The sequence below is a fragment of the Oncorhynchus keta genome, chromosome 30 (assembly GCF_023373465.1).
Source record: "Oncorhynchus keta strain PuntledgeMale-10-30-2019 chromosome 30, Oket_V2, whole genome shotgun sequence".
NCBI lineage: Eukaryota > Metazoa > Chordata > Actinopteri > Salmoniformes > Salmonidae > Oncorhynchus > Oncorhynchus keta.
Window position 1 is genome coordinate 834190 of NC_068450.1, and position 25359 is coordinate 859548.

Here is a 25359-nt window from a genome sequence, read left to right on the forward strand (position 1 = left end):
CATTCATTACAGTGAGTGATGGTTGTTGTAGTCATTCATTACAGTGATGGTTGTGGTCATTCATTACAGTGATGGTTGTGGTCATTCATTACAGTGATGGTTGTGGTCATTCATTACAGTGATGGTTGTGGTCATTCATTACAGTGATGGTTGTAGTCATTCATTACAGTGATGGTTGTGGTCATTCATTACAGTGATGGTTGTAGTCATTCATTACAGTGATGGTTGTGGTCATTCATTACAGTGATGGTTGTAGTCATTCATTACAGTGATGGTTGTGAGTCATTCATTACAGTGATGGTTGTAGTCATTCATTACAGTGATGGTTGTAGTCATTCATTACAGTGATGGTTGTAGTCATTCATTACAGTGATGGTTGTAGTCATTCATTACAGCTGCAGTGATGGTTGTAGTCATTCATTACAGTGATGGTTGTAGTCATTACAATACAGTGATGGTTGTGGTCATTCATTACAGTGATGGTTGTAGTCATTCATTACAGTGATGGTTGTAGTCATTCATTACAGTGATGGTTGTAGTCATTCATTACAGTGATGGTTGTAGTCATTCATTACAGTGATGGTTGTGGTCATTCATTACAGTGATGGTTGTGGTCATTCATTACAGTGATGGTTGTGGTCATTCATTACAGTGATGGTTGTGGTCATTCATTACAGTCATTCATTACAGTGATGGTTGTAGTCATTCATTACAGTGATGGTGTGGTCATTCATTCATTACAGTGATGGTTGTGGTCATTCATTACAGTGATGGTTGTGGTCATTCATTACAGTGATGGTTGTGGTCATTCATTACAGTTGGTGGTCATTCATTACAGTGATGGTTGGTTGTGGTCATTCATTACAGTGATGGTTGTGGTCATTCATTACAGTGATGGTTGTGGTCATTCATTACAGTGATGGTTGTGGTCATTCATTACAGTGATGGTTGTGGTCATTCATTACAGTGAGCTACAGTGATGGTTGTGGTCATTCATTACAGTCATTCATTACAGTGATGGTTGTGGTCATTCATTACAGTGATGGTTGTAGTCATTCATTACAGTGATGGTTGTAGTCATTCATTTACAGTGATGGTTGTAGTCATTCATTACAGTGATGGTTGTGGTCATTCATTAGTCATTCATTACAGTGATGGTTGTGGTCATTCATGGTTGTTACAGTGATGGTTGTAGTCATTCATTACAGTGATGGTTGTGGTCATTCATTACAGTGATGGTTGTGGTCATTCATTACAGTGATGGTTGTGGTCATTCATTACAGTGATGGTTGTGGTCATTCATTACAGTGATGGTTGTGGTCATTCATTACATAAAAGTGTTGAACAAAGTGTTAACAACTTTAACCAACTTATAAAAACAACTTTTCTGTATTCGTAGAGTCACAGTATCAGCTTTGCTACCATCTCCTATCCTACCCACCTTAGTGGTGGCCACTGGTCTAAAGCAAGGATCCCCCAACTCTGTCTTGCCCCCCACACTGGGTGAACGTCTTAGTTTTTCACCTAGCACTACATAGCTGTTGTTTTAAAACCAAATCTGCTGTGCAGTGCGAAAGCAACAACTCAAATGGGCACCCAATGTTCCCTTGGACCAGGGGGAGGCCTGGTCCAAGCGAACATTTGGGATGGTCTGTATTTCTTAAAGATATTTTCTCTCCCCCTGCCATTGGCTCCACAGATCCACAATTCAGTGCCTCAGTTTCCACCAGACCCCTAAACAGCCTGTTGCAGCCAGCGCTATCCAGAGACCGAGGCATCATGACATCGTCAGACGTGCTGAAGTTTGGTCCCATGCTGCAGAACGTCCTCATGGCCGGCTCCATTACCAAGGCAGTACAGATGCTGGGAGCCTTGCCTGCCCTACAGCAACTCAAACTCTTCTGCTCCTCTTCCTCCTCTCAAGATGAAGACTTCCAGAAGGATCAGGTCTTTATATGCATCTCCTCCTCCTCCTCCTCCTCCTCCAGCAAAGTAGCAAAGCTCCCAATCCCCAGCTCCTCAACCAGCGTAGCCAGTCTGAATCTGACCAAAGACAATGGGATCTTTATCTCCAAGGAGAAGACACAGCAGCAGTCAAATACAACGACCTCTCAAATCAAAGATAACAGTCAAATCAAACAAACACCTGGAGCAACAGATGTAGACCTACCTGTCCCAGGTGAGCTCCTCTCGGGGTTCAGTAACCCAGCCTACCAGATGACAGCCCTGGCTCCTCCCCCTCTAGATTCAGGAAGTGACACCAGAGTGCAGCACCAGAAGCAAACTTCCTCTCAGCTCATGCAATTCCTGCGAACCAATTGCAGGAATGAGCCGTTCGTGGAGTTGGCCGCTTTCTTCCGGCACACCAGCCACTACCAGTACACCTCTGATTCCACTGTCCCGGCAATGACCTCTGACCCCCTCCCGGAAACAAAGCATGCCCAGGAAACCCAGAATGTTCTAGAAACTAAGAACCACAACGTCAGCGTCCCAAAGAAGGAGCTGTTTTCAGAGCTGCCAGATAACCAGCTGAACCAATATGTATGTATTATGTTGAGTGTAATGTAGTCTCTATTTTATATACACCACTACTGTGTGTCTGAAACTATTTTCACCTCAGGACGTTCAAGATAATCATGTCCTCTCTTACCCTCTCCTATCTTCTCCTACCCTACCATCTTACCCTCTCCTATCTTCTCCTACCCTACCATCTCCTATCTTCTCCTACCCTACCATCTCCCATCTTCTCCTACCCTACCATCTCCCATCTTCTCCTACCCTACCATCTCCCATCTTCTCCTACCCTACCATCTCCCATCTTCTCCTACCCTACCATCTCCCATCTTCTCCTCCCCTACCCTCTCCCATCTTCTCCTCCCCTACCCTCTCCCATCTTCTCCTCCCCTACCCTCTCCCATCTTCTCCTCCCCTACCCTCTCCCATCTTCTCCTACCCTACCATCTCCCATCTTCTCCTACCCTACCATCTCCCATCTTCTCCTACCCTACCATCTCCCATCTTCTCCTACCCTACCATCTCCCATCTTCTCCTACCCTACCATCTCCCATCTTCTCCTACCCTACCATCTCCCATCTTCTCCTACCCTACCATCTCCCATCTTCTCCTACCCTACCATCTCCCATCTTCTCCTACCCTACCATCTCCCATCTTCTCCTACCCTACCATCTCCCATCTTCTCCTACCCTACCATCTCCCATCTTCTCCTACCCTACCATCTCCCATCTTCTCCTACCCTACCATCTCCCATCTTCTCCTACCCTACCATCTCCCATCTTCTCCTACCCTACCATCTCCCATCTTCTCCTACCCTACCATCTCCCATCTTCTCCTACCCTACCATCTCCCATCTTCTCCTACCCTACCATCTCCCATCTTCTCCTACCCTACCATCTCCCATCTTCTCCTACCCTACCATCTCCCATCATCTCCTACCCTACCATCTCCCATCTTCTCCTACCCTACCATCTACCCCCATCTCCCATCTTCTCCTACCCTACCATCTCCCATCTTCTCCTACCCTACCATCTCCCATCTTCTCCTACCCTACCATCTCCCATCTTCTCCTACCCTACCATCTCCCATCTTCTCCTACCCTACCATCTTTCCTACCCTACCATCTCCCATCTTCTCCTACCATCTCCTACCCTACCCTCTCCCATCTTCTCCTACCCTACCATCTCCCATCTTCTCCTACCATCTCCTATCCTACCCTACCCTCTCCCATCTTCTCCTACCCTACCATCTCCCATCTTCTCCTACCATCTCCTACCCTACCCTCTCCCATCTTCTCCTACCATCTCCTACCCTACCATCTCCCATCTTCTCCTACCCTACCATCTTCTCCTACCCTACCATCTTCTCCTACCCTACCATCTTCTCTCCTACCCTACCATCTTCTCCTACCCTACCATCTTCCTACCCTACCATCTTCTCCTACCCTACCATCTCCCATCTTCTCCTACCATCTCCTATCCTACCCTACCCTCTCCCATCTTCTCCTACCCTACCATCTCCCATCTTCTCCTACCATCTCCTACCCTACCCTCTCCCATCTTCTCCTACCATCTCCTACCCTACCCTCTCCCATCTTCTCCTACCATCTCCTACCCTACCCTCTCCTATCTTCTCTTCCCCTACCCTCTCCTATCTTCTCTTCCCCTACCCTCTCCTATCTTCTCTTCCCCTAACCTCTCCTATCTTCTCCTCCCCTACCCTCTCCTCCCCTCCCAGGCCCCGGTGTTCACAGTAAAGCGTGTGGAGTCTGGAGGCTCTCTGATCTTCAGCTGTATCATTGCCACCAAGACGGAGCTCTGGGACATAGGAGACGTCTTTACCGAGGCGACAAGGAGCGGTCCTTCCTCTGACGTCGTCACCACCTCGGAGAACAAGATGTCTGCCGCTAGTCTCCAGTGTCGGAGTGTAGAGATCTCTAGTAAGACCCTCCAACCCCCAGCTCCATCCATCCACAGCCTACAGATCAAAGAGGGACATGTGACGGGGGAGGTTCAGGAAGATATCAACAATATCAGTCTGACTCCAGAACTCCAGAGATTCCAGAACTGTTGTTCCTTGGTTACCCCAGGCAACCAGTGTCTGAACATTCCAGAGTTCCAGATCCGTAAGTTTGAGGAGATGGCGGTGGTGGTGAGTCACGTGGTGCATCCTGGGAACTTCTACATCCAACAGGCCGACGCCACCCTCCAGCTGGAGGACCTCAACACTGAGTGAGTTATATTGGGTGTCCAAGATGGTACCCTATTCCCTATATAGTGCACTACTTTCCACCAAGGCCCAAATGGCTCCCTATATAGTGTGCACTACTTTCCACCAGGGCCCGTATAGTGCCACATTGAGCTAATAACATTTGTACTCCATAGTACCCTTCTCCTCAAAGTGTGCTCTTATCCACTCCCTCTCAAGAAGCATTGGATTGGTGTGAGACGTATAGTAGACACACTCGGGGTGCATCCTAAATGGAAGCCTATTCCTGATGTAGTGCACTACCTTTAAGCAGAGGTCAAGTCTAAAACAGGACTTGACCCAAGTTCTTTTCATTTAGTCATTTTCTCAACCCTGTCGTTGGCTGGTTGTCTTGCAGTAGTTTAGCAGAGCTGAAGTGTACTCCAGACATCGGGACCTACGTCATGGCTTGGTTCCCCCAACAGGAGAGGTGGTGTCGGGCACAGGTGGCCAAGATATGTGGCATGAGTGGAGGTAAGATATGTTTCATGATGAGTGGAGGTTAGTGTTGGGCCAGCAACCAAAAGGTTGCTCGTTCGTATCCCCGAGCCGACAAGATGAAAAATCTGATGTGCCCTTGAACAAGGCGATGAACTCTAATTGCGTCTGTAAATCGCTCTAGAAAGAGCGTCTGCTAATTGACGTAAATGTAAAACATGAGGTAAATGTTGATAATCCCTAGGACGCTATGGAATGTTAATAATCCCTAGGACGCTGCGGAATGTTAATAATCCCTAGGACGCTGCGGAATGTTAATAATCCCTAGGACGCTGCGGAATGTTAATAATCCCTAGGACGCTGCGGAATGTTAATAATCCCTAGGACGCTGCGGAATGTTAATAATCCCTAGGACGCTACGGAATGTTGATAATCCCTAGGACGCTACGGAATGTTGATAATCCCTAGGACGCTGCGGAATGTTGATAATCCCTAGGACGCTGCGGAATGTTGATAATCCCTAGGACGCTGCGGAATGTTGATAATCCCTAGGACGCTACGGAATGTTGATAATCCCTAGGACGCTACGGAATGTTGATAATCCCTAGGACGCTACGGAATGTTGATAATCCCTAGGACGCTACGGAATGTTGATAATCCCTAGGACGCTACGGAATGTTGATAATCCCTAGGACGCTACGGAATGTTGATAATCCCTAGGACGCTGCGGAATGTTGATAATCCCTAGGACGCTGCGGAATGTTGATAATCCCTAGGACGCTGCGGAATGTTGATAATCCCTAGGACGCTGCGGAATGTTGATAATCCCTGGGACGCTGCGGAATGTTGATAATCCCTGGGACGCTGCGGAATGTTGATAATCCCTGGGACGCTGCGGAATGTTGATAATCCCTGGGACGCTGCGGAATGTTGATAATCCCTGGGACGCTGCGGAATGTTGATAATCCCTGGGACGCTGCGGAATGTTGATAATCCCTGGGACGCTGCGGAATGTTGATAATCCCTGGGACGCTGCGGAATGTTGATAATCCCTGGGACGCTGCGGAATGTTGATAATCCCTGGGACGCTGCGGAATGTTGATAATCCCTGGGACGCTGCGGAATGTTGATAATCCCTGGGACGCTGCGGAATGTTGATAATCCCTGGGACGCTGCGGAATGTTGATAATCCCTTGAATGTTGATAATCCCTGGGACGCTGCGGAATGTTGATAATCCCTGGGACGCTGCGGAATGTTGATAATCCCTGGGACGCTGCGGAATGTTGATAATCCCTGGGACGCTGCGGAATGTTGATAATCCCTGGGACGCTGCGGAATGTTGATAATCCCTGGGACGCTGCGGAATGTTTAGAATCCCTGGGACGCCGCGGAATGTTAGTAATCTTGCTATAACAGCCTCCACTATTCTGGGAAGGCCTCTTATTTATAGTGAAGGGAATTCTTAACGCTACAGCATACAATGACATTCTAGACGATTCTGTGCTTCCAACTTTGTGGTAACAGCCCTAAACTGTTTTAGTATGACAATGTCTCTGTGCACAAAGACCGGTTCGTACAGAAATGGTTTGTTGAGATCGGTGTGAAAGAACTTGACAGACCTCCACAGAGCCTTGACCTCAACCCCATCGAACACCTTTGGGATGAATTGGAACGCTGACTGTGAGCCAGGCCTAATCACCCCCAACATCAGTGACCGACCTCACTAATGCTCTTGTGGCTGAATGGAAGCAAGTCCCCGCAGCAATGTTCCAACATCTAGTGGAAAGCCTTCCCAGAAGAGTGGAGGCTGTTATAGCAGCAATGTTCCAACATCTAGTGGAAAGCCTTCCCAGAATAGTGGAGGCTGTTATAGCAGCAATGTTCCAACATCTAGTGGAAAGCCTTCCCAGAAGAGTGGAGGCTGTTATAGCAGCAATGTTCCAACATCTAGTGGAAAGCCTTCCCAGAAGAGTGGAGGCTGTTATAGCAGCAATGTTCCAACATCTAGTGGAAAGCCTTCCTAGAAGAGTGGAGGCTGTTATAGCAGCAAAGGCGGGACCAACTCCATGTTATTGCCCATGATTTTGGAATGAGATGTTAAACGAGCAGTTGTCCACATACTTTTGGTCATATAGTGTACTACTCCTCGCTCTGTAAGGGAAACTTCTATATTTCTCCTCTGTCTGTCAGACATCAATGAGGTGGAGGTGAGGAGGCTGGACTACGGAGACACTTCTTGTCTGTCTCTATGTAACATCAAGGAACTCAGTGCTGAGATGACATCACTTCCTCTACAGGCCATACAGGTCTCCCTGGCTAATGTGAGTGGTTCACCCTGGTTGTTGTCAGGTTCTACTGTGGCCAATACTTAACCACACCACAATTTATCCCTATAACCGTACCGGTATATAACATCACTTGACTGGATAAATAAAGGTTTAAAAAATGAGTTATTTAGTTGAGAGGATCATATCTTTTTACTTGTCTCCTGTATTATATGACCCCAAGTTACTGGTCTCATCCTAGGTGCGCCCAGTGGACGTGTGTGGCTGGACCCAACAGGCAGTATATTGGTTCAGAGACATGGTGGGCAACAGGACGCTGTACGCACGGCTCTACCCTCAGGGAGAGAGACACAACCCCATGGTGGAACTCTTCATGGAGAAGGGAAAACTGGGGTCCATGAGGTATGAGGTTATAACTGGGGTCCATGAGGTATGAGGTTATAACTGGGGTCCATGAGGTATGAGGTTATAACTGGGGTCCATGAGGTATGAGGTTATAACTGGGGTCCATGAGGTATGAGGTTATAACTGGGGTCCATGAGGTATGAGGTTATAACTGGGGTCCATGAGGTATGAGGTTATAACTGGGGTCCATGAGGTATGAGGTTATAACTGGGGTCCATGAGGTATGAGGTTATAACTGGGGTCCATGAGGTATGAGGTTATAACTGGGGTCCATGAGGTATGAGGTTATAACTGGGGTCCATGAGGTATGAGGTTATAACTGGGGTCCATGAGGTATGAGGTTATAACTGGGGTCCATGAGGTATGAGGTTATAACTGGGGTCCATGAGGTATGAGGTTATAACTGGGGTCCATGAGGTATGAGGTTATAACTGGGGTCCATGAGGTATGAGGTTATAACTGGGGTCCATGAGGTATGAGGTTATAACTGGGGTCCATGAGGTATGAGGTTATAACTGGGGTCCATGAGGTATGAGGTTATAACTGGGGTCCATGAGGTATGAGGTTATAACTGGGGTCCATGAGGTATGAGGTTATTATAACTGGGGTCCATGAGGTATGAGGTTATTATAACTGGGGGGCCGTGAGGTTATTATAACTGGGGGTCCATGAGGTTATTATAACTGGGGGTCCATTAGGTATGAGGTTATTATAACTGGGGTCCATTAGGTATGAGGTTATTATAACTGGGGTCCATTAGGTATGAGGTTATTATAACTGGGGTCCGTGAGGTATGAGGTTATTATAACTGGGGGGCCGTGAGGTATGAGGTTATTATAACTGGGGGGCCGTGAGGTATGAGGTTATTATAACTGGGGGGCCGTGAGGTTATTATAACTGGGGGGCCGTGAGGTTATTATAACTGGGGGCCGTGAGGTTATTATAACTGGGGGCCGTGAGGTTATTATAACTGGGGGGCCATGAGGTTATTATAACTGGGGGCCGTGAGGTATGAGGTTTATTGTAACTGGGGGCGTGAGGTTATTATAACTAGGGGGCTGTGAGGTTATTATAACTCAGGGGCGTGAGGTTATTATAACTCAGGGGCGTGAGGTTATTATAACTAGGGGGCTGTGAGGTTATTATATTTGGGGGCTGTGAGGTTATTATAACTGGGGGGCAGTGAGGTATGAGGTTATTATAACTGGGGGGCCGTGAGGTTATTATAACTGGGGGGCCGTGAGGTTATTATAACTGGGGGGCCGTGAGGTTATTATAACTGGGGGCCGTGAGGTTATTATAACTGGGGGGCCGTGAGATATGAGGTTATTATAACTGGGGGGACGTGAGGTATGAGGTTATTATAACTGGGGGCCGTGAGGTATGAGGTTTATTGTAACTGGGGGACGTGAGGTTATTATAACTGGGGGCGTGAGGTTATTATAACTGGGGGCTGTGAGGTTATTATAACTGAGGGCGTGAGGTTATTATAACTAGGGGGCTGTGAGGTTATTATATTTGGGGGCTGTGAGGTTATTATAACTGGGGTCCATGAGGTATGAGGTTATTATAACTGGGGGCCGTGAGGTATGAGGTTATTATAACGTGAGGTTATTATAACTGGGGGGCCGTGAGGTTATTATAACTGGGGGGCCGTGAGATATGAGGTTATTATAACGTGGGTTATTATAACTGGGGGCCGTGAGGTTAGGTTTATTGTAACTGGGGACGTGAGGTTATTATAACTGGGGGCGTGAGGTTATTATAACTGGGGGGCGTGAGGTTATTATAACTAGGGGGCTGTGAGGTTATTATAACTCAGGGGCGTGAGGTTATTATAACTAGGGGGCTGTGAGGTTATTATATTTGGGGGCCGTGAGGTATGAGGTTATTATAACTGGGGGACGTCAGGTATGAGGTTATTATAACTGGGGGACGTCAGGTATGAGGTTATAACTGGGGTCTGTGAGGTTATTATAACTGGGGTCTGTGAGGTTATTATAACTGGGGGGCGTGAGGTTATTATAACTGGGGGGCGTGAGGTTATTATAACTAGGGGGCTGTGAGGTTATTATAACTGGGGGCGTGAGGTTATTATAACTGGGGGCCGAGGTATGAGGTTATTATAACTGGGGGGCGTGAGGTTATTATAACTGGGGCGTGAGGTTATTATAACTGGGGGCGTGAGGTTATTATAACTGGGGGGCGTGAGGTTATTATAACTGGGGGGCGTGAGGTTATTATAACTGGGGGGCGTGAGGTTATTATAACTGGGGGGCGTGAGGTTATTATAACTGGGGGGCGTGAGGTTATTATAACTGGGGGCCGCGAGGTTATTATAACTGGGGTCCGTGAGGTTATTATAACTGGGGGGTGTGAGGTTATTATAACTGGGGGACGTGAGCTGTGAGGTTATTATAACTGGGGGCCGTGAGTTTATTATAACTGGGGGCCGTGAGGTATGAGGTTTATTATAACTGGGGGCCGTGAGGTTATTAACTGGGGGCCGTGAGGTATGAGGTTATTATAACTGGGGGCCGTGAGGTATGAGGTTATTGTAACTGGGTGAGGTTATTATAACTGGGGGACGTGAGATGTGAGGTTATTATAACTGGGGGGACGTGAGGTTATTATAACTGGGGGCCGTGAGGTGTGAGTTTATTGTAAAAGTCAACCTGAGCATCAGAATGCACTATACTGTACATCTTGATTGGAGTCCACCTGTGGTAAATTCAATTGATTGGACAAGATTTAGAAAGTCACACACCTGTCTATATAAGATCCCACGGGTGACAGTGCATGTCAGAGTAAAAACCAAGCCATGAGCTTGAAGGAATTGTCCGTAGAGCTCCGAGACAGAATTGTGTCAAGGCACAGATCTGGGGAAGGGTACCAAAACATTTCTGCAGCATTGAAGGTCCCCAAGAACACAGTGACCTCCATCATTTTTAAATGGAAGATGTTTGGAACCACCAAGACTTCCTAGAGCTGGCCATCGGGCCAAACTGAGCAATCGGGGTAGAAGGGCCTTGGTCAGGAAAGTGACCAAGAACCCAATGGTCACTCTGACAGAGCTCCAGAGGCACATGACATCCTGCTTAGAGTTTGCCAAAAGACACCTAAAGGACTCTGACCATGAGAAACAAGATGATCTGGTCTGATGAAACCAAGATTGAACTCTTTGGCCTGAATGCCAAGAGTCACCTCTGGAGGAAACATTTCACAATCCCGACAGTGAAGCATGGTGGTGGCAGCATCACTATGGTGAAGCATGGTGGTGGCAGCATCACTATGGTGAAGCATGGTGGTGGCAGCATCACTATGGTGAAGCATGGTGGTGGCAGCATCACTATGGTGAAGCATGGTGGTGGCAGCATCACTATGGTGAAGCATGGTGGTGGTGGCAGCATCACTATGGTGAAGCATGGTGGTGGTGGCAGCATCATGCTCTGGAGATGTTTTTCAGAGGCAGGGACTGGGAGACTAGTCAGGATCGAGGGAAAGATGAACGGAGCAAAGTACAGGGAGATTCTTGATGAAAACCTGTTCAAGACGACACAGGAGTGGCTTTGGGACATGCCTCTGAATGTCCTTGAGTGGTCCAGCCAAAACCCGGACTTGAACCCGCTCGAACATCTCTGGAGAGACCTGAAAATAGCTGTGCAGCGACGCTCTCCATCCAACCTGACAGAGCATGAGAAGATCTGCAGAGAAGAATGAGAGAAACTCCCCAAATACAGGAGTGCCAAGCTTGTAGCGTCATAACCAAGAAGACTCGAGGCTGTAATCGCTGCCAAAAGGTGCTTCAACAAAGTACTGAGTAAAGGGTCTGAATACTTATGTAAATGTGATATTTCCGTTTTTACATTTTTTTTTATATACATTTGCAAACATTTTCTAAAAACATGTTTTTGCTTTGTCATTATGAGGTTTTGTGTGTAGATTGATGAGGGGGGGGAAATGATTTAATCTATTTTAGAATAAGGCTGTAACGTAACGAAATGTGGAAAAAGTCAAGGGGTCTGAATACTTTCCGAATGCACTGTGTTTATATCACATGGTAAATAAACTGAAATGTGTTTATATCACATGGTAAATAAACTGAAATGTGTTTATCTCCCATGGTAAATACACTGAAATGTGTTTATCTCCCATGGTAAATAAACTGAAATGTGTTTATCTCCCATGGTAAATAAACTGAAATGTGTTTATCTCACATGGTAAATAAACTGAAATGTGTTTATCTCACATGGTAAATAAACTGAAATGTGTTTATCCCCCATGGTAAATAAACTGAAATGTTTAAGCACTGGGTGATTCTGTAATGAAATGTTTTGTCTGTTTCAGGAGAGGAGCCTCTCTGTCTCTGAGACTGGCTCAGAATGGACATGCGAAACATGACAAGCTGAGGAACCTGGGATTCAAGAGAAGTAGGTGCCTTCTTTGTTGTCTGGTGATCATTCTGAGCTTCTCCACTAGAGGGCAGCAGCTTATATACAATAGTCTTGAAGCTCAACTCTCATTGTGGTCCTCCCTCTCTCACTCTGCCTGTCTCATGTGTCTGCCTCTCTCTGTCTCTCTCTGTCTGTGTTGTAGGTAGTGCGCAGGAGCGAACCAAGAAATGTCAGTCTGCCTGGAACAAGTACCTTATTTCCTGTTACACCCAGAATAAGAAGTAATCAGGCTTGATAATGAGCCACCTGCCTCATCACATTAACCAACCTTGATACAGGTTGTCACTATGTGGCCGAATTGGAAGCCCAGGCTTGTTCTAAAATGTTCTGCCATTGTAATCCTTTGGGCGGGCAGTGTCATCTTTTTTTACTTCTGACTATTTTCTACATTGTAGAATAATAGTCAAGACATCAAAACTATAAAGTAACACATATGGAATCATGTAATAACCAAAAAAGTGTTAAACAAATCAAAATATTTTTGAGATTCTTCAAATAGCCACCCTTTGCCTTGATGACAGCTTTGCACACTCTTGGCATTCTCTCAACCAGCTACACCTAGAATGCTTTTCCAACATACTTGAAGGAGTTCCCACATATGCTGAGCATTTGTTGGCTGCTTTTCCTTCACTCTACGGTCCAACTCATCCCAAACCATCTCAACTGAGTTGAAGTCTGGTAACTGTGGAGGCCAGGTCATCTGATGCAGCACTCCATCACTCTCCTTCTTGGTCAAATAGCCCGTACACAACCTGGAGGTGTGTTGGGTCATTGTTCTGTTGAATAACAAATGATAGTCCCACTAAGCCCAAACCAGATGGGATGGCGTATCACTGCAGAATGCTGTGGTAGCCATGCTGGTTAAGTGTGCCTTGACTTCTAAATAAATCACTGACAGTGTCACCAGCAAAGCACCTCCACACCATCACACCTCCTCCTCCATGCTTCACGGTGGGAACCACACATGTAGAGATCATCCGTTCACCTACTCTGCGTCTCACAAGGACACGGCGGTTGGAACCAAAAATCTCTGAGGCTGGTAACTCTCTAATGAACCTATCCTCTGCAGCAGAGGTAACTCTGGGTCTTCCTTTCCTGTGGCGGTCCTCATGAGTCAGTTCCATCATAGCGCTTGATGTTTTTTGCGACTGCACTTGAAGAGAGCTGTTCTTGCCATAATATGGACTTGGTCTTTTACCAAAAAGGGCTATCTTCTGTGTACCACCCCTACCTTATCACAACACAACTGATTGGCTCAAACGCAAATTAACTTTTAACGAGGCACACCTGTTAATTGAAATGCCTTCCAGGTGACTACCTCATTGTCTAGGGCTCCTGAGTGGCTCAGCAGTCTTAAGACACAGCATCTCAATGCAAGATGCCTCACTACAGTCCTTGGTTCGAATCCAGGCTGTATCACATCCGGCCGTGATTGGGAGTCCCATAGGACAGCCACACAATTAGCCCAGCACCCACTGTTCCTAGGCCGTCATTGTAAATAAGAATCTGTTCTTAACGGACTTGCCTAGTTAAATGAAGGTTACACAATCTGGTTGAGAGAATGCCAAAGGGTGTCTACTTTGAAGTATCTCAAATTTAAACTATATATTTAGATTTGTTTAACACTTTTTTTTGGTTACTACATGATTCCATATGTGTTATTTCATAGTTTTGATGTCTTCACTATTATTCTACAAAAGTAGTAAAATAAAGAAAAACCCTTGAATGAGTAATTGTGTCCAAACCTTTGACTGGTATTGTATATTTTCATGTTTAAATACATTTTCGTGAAGGACAAACTAAAACCAGATGAAGATTATTTTATTTTTTATTTATTTTACCTTTATTTAACCAGGCAAGTCAGTTAATGACGGCCTGGGAACAGTGGGTTAACTGTCGGTTCAGGGACAGAACGACAGCTCTGGGTTTGAACTTGCAACCTTCCGGTTACTAGTCCAACACTCTAACCACTAGGCTACCCTGCCGCCCCAACATGTAATGTAGATAATGGTAACTGTTCATAAAACCAGATGAAGTAATGTAGATAATGGAGCTGTTCATAATATATTCTCTGAGAACTACCACCTACCACTCACGCTGGACATTCGGGGAGAAATATAAAATTACAAAAATTACAAGAACAATTTAGCATTATTGATATTGTTTATATTTGAGCAAAATAACACATTACCAATGGAGAAATGCATTGCATGAAATTCCTTTTAAAACTGTAAGCATTTCTCTCCGCTCCTTGGTGAAATTTGTATAGAATTGCAGGAAATTGTTGTGAAAATGCATTTCTCCACATCACCAAGATGATGCCAAAAGGTGGGCCTTTGAAATGTTCCTTCCCAGGGTGCACTATGGGTGTCATGGGTGACCGTCGGCTGTCTTTATTTAGTCAGCCAACAGACCAACTGTCATTAGTCAGCCAACAGACCAACTGTCATTAGTCAGCCAACAGACCAACTGTCATTAGTCAGCTTAACAGACCAACTGTCATTAGTCAGCTCAACAGACCAACTGTCATTAGTCAGCTTAACAGACCAACTGTCATTAGTCAGCTTAACAGACCAACTGTCATTAGTCAGCTCAACAGACCAACTGTCATTAGTCAGCTTAACAGACCAACTGTCATTAGTCAGCCAACAGACCAACTGTCATTAGTCAGCCAACAGACCAACTGTCATTAGTCAGCCAACAGACCAACTGTCATTAGTCAGCCAACAGACCAACTGTCATTAGTCAGCCAACAGACCAACTGTCATTAGTCAGCCAACAGACCAACTGTCATTAGTCAGCCAACAGACCAACTGTCATTAGTCAGCCAGCCAGCAGACCGGCTGTCTTTATTTAGTCAGCCAGCAGACCGGCTGTCTTTGTTTAGTCAGCCAGCAGACCGGCTGTCTTTGTTTAGTCAGCCAGCAGACTGGCTGTCTTTGTTTAGTCAGCCAGCAGACCGGCTGTCTTTATTTAGTCAGCCAGCAGACCGGCTGTCTTTGTTTAGTCAGCCAGCAGACCGGCTGTCTTTGTTTAGTCAGCCAGCAGACCGGCTGTCTTTGTTTAGTCAGCCAGCAGACCGGCTGTCTTTGTTTAGTCAGCCAGCAGACCGGCTGTCTTTGTTTAGTCAGCCAGCAGACCGGCTGTCTTTGTTTAGTCAGCCAGCAGACCGGCTGTCTTTGTTTAGTCAGCCAGCAGACCAACTGTCATTAGTCAGCCAGCAGACCGGCTGTCTTTATTTAGTCAGCCAGCAGACCGGCTGTCTTTGTTTAGTCAGCCAGCAGACCGGCTGTCTTTGTTTAGTCAGCCAGCAGACCGGCTGTCTTTGTTTAGTCAGCCAGCAGACCGGCTGTCTTTATTTAGTCAGCCAGCAGACCAACTGTCATTAGTCAGCCAGCAGACCAACTGTCATTAGTCAGCCAGCAGACCAACTGTCATTAGTCAGCCAGCAGACCAACTGTCATTAGTCAGCCAGCAGACCGGCTGTCTTTATTTAGTCAGCCAGCAGACCGGCTGTCTTTATTTAGTCAGCCAGCAGACCGGCTGTCTTTATTTAGTCAGCCAGCAGACCGGCTGTCTTTGTTTAGTCAGCCAGCAGACCGGCTGTCTTTGTTTAGTCAGCCAGCAGACCAACTGTCAGACCGGCTGTCTTTATTTAGTCAGCCAGCAGACCGGCTGTCTTTATTTAGTCAGCCAGCAGACCGGCTGTCTTTATTTAGTCAGCCAGCAGACCGGCTGTCTTTATTTAGTCAGCCAGCAGACCGGCTGTCTTTATTTAGTCAGCCAGCAGACCAACTGTCAGTCAGCCAGCAGACCAACTGTCAGCCAGCAGACCAACTTTCAGCCAGCAGACCAACTGTCATTAGTCAGCCAGCAGACCGGCTGTCTTTATTTAGTCAGCCAGCAGACCGGCTGTCTTTATTTAGTCAGCCAGCAGACCGGCTGTCTTTATTTAGTCAGCCAGCAGACCGGCTGTCTTTATTTAGTCAGCCAACAGACCAACTGTCTTTATTTAGTCAGCCAACAGACCAACTGTCTTTATTTAGTCAGCCAACAGACCAACTGTCTTTATTTAGTCAGCCAGCAGACCGGCTGTCTTTATTTAGTCAGCCAGCACACCGGCTGTCTTTATTTAGTCAGCCAGCAGACCGGCTGTCTTTATTTAGTCAGCCAACAGACCAACTGTCTTTATTTAGTCAGCCAACAGACCAACTGTCTTTATTTAGTCAGCCAACAGACCAACTGTCTTTATTTAGTCAGCCAGCACACCGGCTGTCTTTATTTAGTCAGCCAGCACACCGGCTGTCTTTATTTAGTCAGCCAGCAGACCGGCTGTCTTTATTTAGTCAGCCAGCAGACCGGCTGTCTTTATTTAGTCAGCCAGCAGACCGGCTGTCTTTATTTAGTCAGCCAGCAGACCGGCTGTCTTTATTTAGTCAGCCAGCACACCGGCTGTCTTTATTTAGTCAGCCAGCACACCGGCTGTCTTTATTTAGTCAGCCAGCACACCGGCTGTCTTTATTTAGTCAGCCAGCACACCGGCTGTCTTTATTTAGTCAGCCAGCACACCGGCTGTCTTTATTTAGTCAGCCAGCACACCGGCTGTCTTTATTTAGTCAGCCAGCACACCGGCTGTCTTTATTTAGTCAGCCAGCACACGGGCTGTCTTTATTTAGTCAGCCAGCACACGGGCTGTCTTTATTTAGTCAGCCAGCACACGGGCTGTCTTTATTTAGTCAGCCAGCACACCGGCTGTCTTTATTTAGTCAGCCAGCACACCGGCTGTCTTTATTTAGTCAGCCAGCAGACAGTCAGCCAACAGACCGGCTGTCTTTATTTAGTCAGCCAGCAGACCGGCTGTCTTTATTTAGTCAGCCAGCAGACCGGCTGTCTTTATTTAGTCAGCCAGCAGACCGGCTGTCTTTATTTAGTCAGCCAGCAGACCGGCTGTCTTTATTTAGTCAGCCAACAGACCAACTGTCTTTATTTAGTCAGCCAACAGACCAACTGTCTTTCAGCCAGCAGACCGGCTGTCTTTATTTAGTCAGCCAGCAGACCGGCTGTCTTTATTTAGTCAGCCAGCAGACCGGCTGTCTTTATTTAGTCAGCCAACAGACCAACTGTCTTTATTTAGTCAGCCAACAGACCAACTGTCTTTATTTAGTCAGCCAACAGACCAACTGTCATTAGTCAGCCAGCACACCGGCTGTCTTTATTTAGTCAGCCAGCACACCGGCTGTCTTTATTTAGTCAGCCAGCACACCGGCTGTCTTTATTTAGTCAGCCAGCACACCGGCTGTCTTTATTTAGTCAGCCAGCACACCGGCTGTCTTTATTTAGTCAGCCAGCACACCGGCTGTCTTTATTTAGTCAGCCAGCACACCGGCTGTCTTTATTTAGTCAGCCAGCACACGGGCTGTCTTTATTTAGTCAGCCAGCACACCGGCTGTCTTTATTTAGTCAGCCAGCACACCGGCTGTCTTTATTTAGTCAGCCAGCACACCGGCTGTCTTTATTTAGTCAGCCAGCACACCGGCTGTCTTTATTCAGTCAGCCAACAGACCGGCTGTCTTTATTTAGTCAGCCAGCAAGACCGGCTGTCTTTATTTAGTCAGCCAGCAGACCGGCTGTCTTTATTTAGTCAGCCAGCAGACCGGCTGTCTTTATTTAGTCAGCCAGCAGACCGGCTGTCTTTATTTAGTCAGCCAGCAGACCGGCTGTCTTTATTTAGTCAGCCAGCACACCGGCTGTCTTTATTTAGTCAGCCAGCACACCGGCTGTCTTTATTTAGTCAGCCAGCACACCGGCTGTCTTTATTTAGTCAGCCAGCAGACCGGCTGTCTTTATTTAGTCAGCCCTTATAATCCTGTCTATGTAGGAGGATGATCCATTCTGTGTATTTGACAACAGTTCCTCACTGTGAACTTTCCTTTTATGACTTTAAATGATGCTGTGGCGTGTTATTTTTCCTTCACTAAGTTTGCAATGTTTTTGCCTTCTGTCATATTATTATTATTATTATTATTAGCTACTTTTCTGACCATTTACATATTTGATATGTGTGTCTGTGTGTTGAATAATAAATGGTTTATTCATTACAGGATCTCTCACTGGTCTTCATTTTTGTATTTGACAGAACAATTCAAATGTACCATATTGTTCAAAACGCGTTTCTCAAGCAATCACAACTCATTACTCTGTTGTATTCTCTCAAGTCTCCATAACTTGTATTAACCAACAACAGGATGAACGTGACCCCACCCCCCTCTCACCTCTTTATCACAACTGATGCAGGAACAGCCCTGGGCATCGAGATGTAGAATAATGGTACAGTGAACTGATTCTAGGTCATCTGATATCACAGGACAAACAGGTGTTGTTTCTGTAGCCTGAGTGCCAGTCTGGCTCAGCCGTCAGGTCAACTCCTTGGTCTGTTTCTGCCGTTAGGCCAACTCCTTGGTCTGTTTCTGCCATCAGGCCAAATCCTTGGTCTGTTTCTGCCGTTAGGTCAACTCCTTGGTCTGTTTCTGCCATCAGGCCAACTCCCTGGTCTGTTTCTGCCGTTAGGCCAACTCCTTGGTCTGTTTCTGCCGTCAGGCCAACTCCCTGGTCTGTTTCTGCCGTTAGGTCAACTCCTTGGTCTGTTTCTGCCGTTAGGTCAACTCCTTGGTCTGTTTCTGCCGTCAGGCCAACTCCTTGGTCTGTTTCTGCCGTCAGATCAACTCCTTGGTCTGTTTCTGCCGTCAGGCCAACTCCTTGGTCTGTTTCTGCCGTCAGGCCAACTCCCTGGTCTGTTTCTGCCGTTAGGCCAACTCCTTGTTATGCCAATTGGCTTGACAATGACTGCAATGGAGTACTAGATCACACACAGATCTGGGACCAGGCTAGCTTTCCCTTAACTGTAAATATTTGTTTCCATAAAGTCTATTTTGGTCAGGGGGCATCTGCGCTGAATCAACTCTTTCAGATGAGCTGATGGTGCCATGACGGAGGGCAACGCAGGAGTGAGGTCAACTGTTTTAATCTTTTTGTCTCGGGAATAGTACACTCCTGACCTGTAAAACAACTAACCAAAAATCGAGCTGAGTACCAGCACCTCAAATGTTGTACTGCTTGAGCTCCTGTTCCACTTAGAGAATATCAGCTCAACAGTGTTGTGGATCTCCTGCACCTAAATATAAAACGGTACCGGCTCCGATTTCAGTCCAAGTCGAGCCATTACCTTCTCTCTAATTTGAACCAATTCTGAAATGAAATGTTGGTTTGCAGGTCAGGAGTGTCCGTATAGCCTTTTCCGTTTGTCTCTGCAGCCGTCATGTTGAGGATATATGGATGAGTCTAAAATGGTGCCCTATTCCCTAATGGGCTCTGCTCAAACGTACTTCACTGTATAGGGAACACGCTAGCATTTTGCCTGGAGCTTTTCTGTGGTGGATCAGGGGAACAAGCCAATCAGAACCATTTAATGGATAGATCAGGGGAACAAGCCAATCAGAAACATTTAATGGATAGATCAGGGGAACAAGCCAATCAGAACCATTTAATGGATAGATCAGGGGAACAAGCCAATCAGAAACATTTAATGGATAGATCAGGGGAACAAGCCAATCAGAACCATTTAATGGATAGATCAGGGGAACAAGCCAATCAGAACCATCTAATGGATAGATCAGGGGAACAAGCCAATCAGAACCATTTAATGGATAGATCAGGGGAACAAGCCAATCAGAACCATCTACTGGATAGATCAGTGGAACAAGCCAATCAGAACCATCTAATGGATAGCTCAGGGGAACAAGCCAATCAGAACCATCTACTGGATAGATCAGGGGAACAAGCCAATCAGAACCATCTACTGGATAGATCAGGGGAACAAGCCAATCAGAACCATTTAATGGATAGATCAGGGGAACAAGCCAATCAGAACCATCTACTGGATAGATCAGGGGAACAAGCCAATCAGAACCATCTACTGGATAGATCAGTGGAACAAGCCAATCAGAACCATCTACTGGATAGATCAGTGGAACGAGCCAATCAGAACCATCTAATGGATAGATCAGGGGAACAAGCCAATCAGAACCATCTACTGGATAGATCAGGGGAACAAGCCAATCAGAACCATCTACTGGATAGATCAGTGGAACAAGCCAATCAGAACCATCTACTGGATAGATCAGTGGAACGAGCCAATCAGAACCATCTAATGGATAGCTCAGGGGAACAAGCCAATCAGAACCATCTAATGGATAGCTCAGGGGAACAAGCCAATCAGAACCATCTAATGGATAGCTCAGGGGAACAAGCCAATCAGAACCATCTAATGGATAGCTCAGGGGAACAAGCCAATCAGAACCATCTAATGGATAGCTCAGGGGAACAAGCCAATCAGAACCATCTAATGGATAGCTCAGGGGAACAAGCCAATCAGAACCATCTAATGGATAGCTCAGGGGAACAAGCCAATCAGAACCATCTAATGGATAGCTCAGGGGAACAAGCCAATCAGAACCATCTACTGGATAGATCAGTGGAACAAGCCAATCAGAACCATCTAATCCCTAAATAAACACCCAGTATATAGCACAAAGACATTGACTGTCCACTTCTGGAACTGTTTGATTCATAGTTTCTTGAATGATTTTGCAAACATCTCATTTTGCCCACTGCCCGCCTTTTTCCCCTGCTCTCTCGCTCAGTGGTTCGGGTCAGAAGCCCTCTGCCCTCCCCTCCCAGCACCATAAATAATGTGGCATGGAGCTCAGGGGTTCAGGTCAGAAGCCCTCTGCCCTCCCCTCCCAGCACCATAAATAATGTGGCATGGAGCTCAGGGGTTCGGGTCAGAAGCCCTCTGCCCTCCCCTCCCAGCACCATAAATAATGTGGCATGGAGCTCAGGTCTTTTGTGTCCACACAGATTCTTTCTACTGCATGTTCCGCTGGGGGTAGGCAGAAACCAGGGCGTTTTATCAGAATAACACAGAGTCTTGTTGGGGCTCTGATAAAGGGCAGCATTGTATGGTAATAGTTTATATAAGACCATATGACCGCTGTGCTGCGCTGGGGCTCTGCTACGGTGCAGGGTAGTGGCTAGTGTCGCGGGAATGATTAGCATTTTACCAACCCATCGTGTTCACAAGCCAAGAGCCTTCTGATTCGATGATAAAATAAACACATTTAATTTAACCCTTCTTTGTACACATTTTGTGTACCACCACAGCTGAAGGTAAAATCCATAATATCTCTGATTCTCTTTATTAACCTTTTGGATGATGATGTGTTGAGATTCCTGAGGAAAAGGAAAGAGATTCTGACTGTCTGAGGTGTTCTGGAGTTCTCTGAGAATTCTAGAATTCCAGACTAGATTCTAGAATGGTTCTGCAGAAAGACAGTAGTTACTGATATGAAACATCTGTTCACTCGAATACAATAACTTCTCTTGGTTTGATCTGGGTGTATTTTATGATTGGTATAGTTTAAAGACTGTTTTGAGATTGGCTATATATTTCTTCAGTTACAGTAGAGGTCTTAGACAGTGTCTGTCTGAAGTTAGTTGTAAGATTCTTCTAGTGAGATGGATGTTTAGAGTCGTTGCTTGGAGAATATATCTTGGCTGGTCTGTCTGGTGTAGCCGTGTCCGTTTGTCCGTCTGTCTGAAGGTCAGGTGACGGTCAGTCGGTATTAATACTTGTTGAATGGATCACATGTCTCCGTTATCGTTTCGCTATTGGCTATCAGAGCGTTACGTGGCGTGACGTTACGCCCGTGTTAGGCCATCGCCCGAGGTTCTTAAAGCGCAGGCCAGGGATTGGCTGAGTCTTGTTTGCCGTTGCTGTGACCCGACCAGCTCCATGGCCAGGCTACACCTGACGGTGGTGGTTTAAGGACCTGGTGCTGCCGCCGCTGCCGGCGGAGACTGGTAGGACCAACAGCTCAGGGAATACTGGGGCTGCTTTCTAAATCACACCCTATTCAATGGGTCCTGGTTGAAAGTAGTGCACTTTTCTAGGTGCAGATGAGGGTGTGTTTTGTTGGGGGTTGTTGACTATATAGGAGGAAGGTTCTGTTTTAGTCCACATTAGTACGGTTTGAGAATGTTTTTCTGTCCGGTGTGTCTGGTGTTTTTAGTTATTTGAGCTCAAGCATTTCAGATTGGTTGTTGGTTGGATACAAACAGTACACCTGTGGGGTTATTTAATGTTCCTCACTCTTCCTCTTCCTCACTACAGGTTTGATTGATTGCCTTTATTAAGGATTGACTCAGAGATTGTACAGTTTCAATGACTATATCAATATGTTAAATCAAATCAAATCAACATGTGTTACCAACGCGATGTACCTTGATGTCCCCTAATTCCTTCATTACATGTTTCCTTGACATGGTCGTTCTTATAGAGAATGACCACCTTTCCCAGTGTGATCGAACGTCAGCTTGTATTTAATTTACCTTTTTATTTAACAAATTCTTATTTTCAATGGCTAGGAACAGTAGGTTAACTGCCTGTTCAGGGGTAGAACGACAGATTTGTCAGCTCGGGGATTTGAACTTGCAACCTTTCGGTTACTAGTCCAACACTCTAACCACTAGGCTACCCTGCCACCCCTCCACTCTAACCACTAGGCTACCCTGCCACCCCTCCACTCTAACCACTAGGCTACCCTGCCACCCCTCCACTCTAACCACTAGGCTACCTGCCACCTCTCCACTCTAACCACTAGGCTACCCTGCCACCCCTCCACTCTAACCACTAGGCTACCCTGCCACCCCTCCACTCTAACCACTAGGCTACCCTGCCACCCCTCCACTGTAACCACTAGGCTACCCTGCCACTCTAACCACTAGGCTACCCTGCCACCTCTCCACTCTAACCACTAGGCTACCCTGCCGCCCCAGTGAGATGCATTGTTTCCTAAGTCCTATATTCTTTTAAGGAAAAGTTAGTCTCCTGAGTGTGATCATCAGCTTGACATTTCTCCTTTCCAGACTGGGCTTGAGAAAAGCTTTCAGAGCTGAAACGTCAACATTAAACAGTCTGAACTATATATCCCTTCTTGTTTCTCCTCTCCAGACCTGGAATCGAAAATGAACTGGGGGTCCTTTTACGCCGTAATCAGCGGCGTAAACAGGCATTCCACCGGCATCGGCCGCATCTGGCTGTCTGTCATCTTCATCTTCAGAATCCTGGTCCTCGTGGTGGCGGCCGAGTCGGTCTGGGGCGACGAGAAGTCTGGCTTCACCTGCAACACTCAGCAGCCCGGCTGCAACTCCGTCTGCTATGACCAGTTCTTTCCCATCTCACACATCCGCCTGTGGGCCTTGCAGCTCATCCTGGTGTCCACGCCTGCTCTCCTGGTGGCCATGCATGTAGCCCATCGCAGACACATCAACAAGAAGATCCTGAAGAAGTCCGGGCGCGGTTCCCCTAAGGAGCTGGAACAACTCAAGAACCAGAAGTTTGCGATCACAGGCGCCCTCTGGTGGACCTACATGATCAGTGTGCTGTTTAGGATCGTTCTGGAAGTCGGCTTCCTTTATATATTCTACTTGATCTACCCAGACTTCAAGATGTTCCGTCTGGTCAAGTGTGACTCGTACCCCTGCCCCAACACTGTGGACTGCTTCGTGTCACGACCCACGGAGAAAACCATCTTCACCGTGTTCATGCTCTCCGTGTCGGGGGTGTGTGTTCTCCTCAACCTGGCCGAGGTGGCCTACCTGATTGGCAGAGCCTGTCTGAGGTGTATCCATGGTAACCAGGAAGAGACGAAGGTAGCATGGATCGGTCAGAAACTGTCCTCCTACAAACAGAATGAAATCAACCAGATGATCGCTGACCAGTCGAAGTTCAAGTTCAACGTGGGAGCTAGGAAGACCTCTATGGAGAAGGGAGACAGGTGTTCTGCTTTCTGATAGGCTGCCCTGGAAGGGAGAGTGGTGCTCTGCTTTCTAATAGGCTGCCCTGGAAGGGAGAGTGGTGCTCTGCTTTCTAATAGGCTGCCCTGGAAGGGAGAGTGGTGCTCTGCTTTCTAATAGGCTGCCCTGGAAGGGAGAGAGGTGCTCTGCTTTCTGATAGGCTGCCCTGGAAGGGAGAGTGGTGCTCTGCTTTCTAATAGGCTGCCCTGGAGGGAGAGAGGTGCTCTGCTTTCTGATAGGCTGCCCTGGAAGGGAGAGAGGTGCTCTGCTTACTAATAGGCTGCCCTGGAGGGAGAGAGGGGCTCTGCTTTCTAATAGGCTGCCCTGGAAGGGAGAGAGGTGCTCTGCTTACTAATAGGCTGCCCTGGAAGGGAGAGAGGTGCTCTGCTTTCTGATAGGCTGCCCTGGAAGGGAGAGAGGTGCTCTGCTTACTAATAGGCTGCCCTGGAGGGAGAGAGGGGCTCTGCTTTCTAATAGGCTACCCTGGAAGGGAGAGAGGTGCTCTGCTTACTAATAGGCTGCCCTGGAAGGGAGAGAGGTGCTCTGCTTACTAATAGGCTGCCCTGGAAGGGAGAGAGGTGCTCTGCTTACTAATAGGCTGCCCTGGAAGGGAGAGAGGTGCTCTGCTTACTAATAGGCTGCCCTGGAAGGGAGAGAGGTGCTCTGCTTACTAATAGGCTGCCCTGGAAGGGAGAGAGGTGCTCTGCTTACTAATAGGCTGCCCTGGAAGGGAGAGAGGTGCTCTGCTTTCTGATAGGCTTTCAAGTCCGAGTTCTCACTCCTTTTCAGTGCTTCAAACTAAAGAACTAACTCCATCTTGTCATAACGCCAATCATCATTTATTTCTTGCTCCATTTATTCGGGTGACTGGTGCTAGGTTCTGGTAGGATATGAAGAACAAACAGACCCAGACAGGGGGTATTGGATGGGCCCCCAAAAAAGAAAACTAACCCGGACAAACTCGATGCTGGATTGGAGGGAGAATTTTGTTTCGTCGTGATCGACACAGTCACTGTTTTCTCACAACCTTGGGGCAGGAACTAGTGGATAAAGGAACATTTGTTTCAGCACATGACTTGACAAACCCATTGTATTGGAACTC

General features: G+C 46.8%; 1 protein-coding gene across 1 annotated transcript in view; it reads left to right on the plus strand.

The window, feature by feature from the left end:
- The window catches only part of LOC118379718 (uncharacterized), a 39305-nt gene extending 13946 nt beyond the window's left edge, over positions 1–25359 (plus strand). Inside the window, exons 3-10 of the mRNA XM_052486942.1 lie at positions 1700–2541; positions 4252–4745; positions 5120–5235; positions 7391–7521; positions 7727–7887; positions 12238–12320; positions 12487–12546; positions 23413–25359. Coding sequence (XP_052342902.1) covers positions 1700–2541; positions 4252–4745; positions 5120–5235; positions 7391–7521; positions 7727–7887; positions 12238–12320; positions 12487–12546; positions 23413–24254 — 2729 coding nt within the window. The 3' untranslated portion in view covers positions 24255–25359. The remainder of the gene's footprint in view (positions 1–1699; positions 2542–4251; positions 4746–5119; positions 5236–7390; positions 7522–7726; positions 7888–12237; positions 12321–12486; positions 12547–23412) is intronic.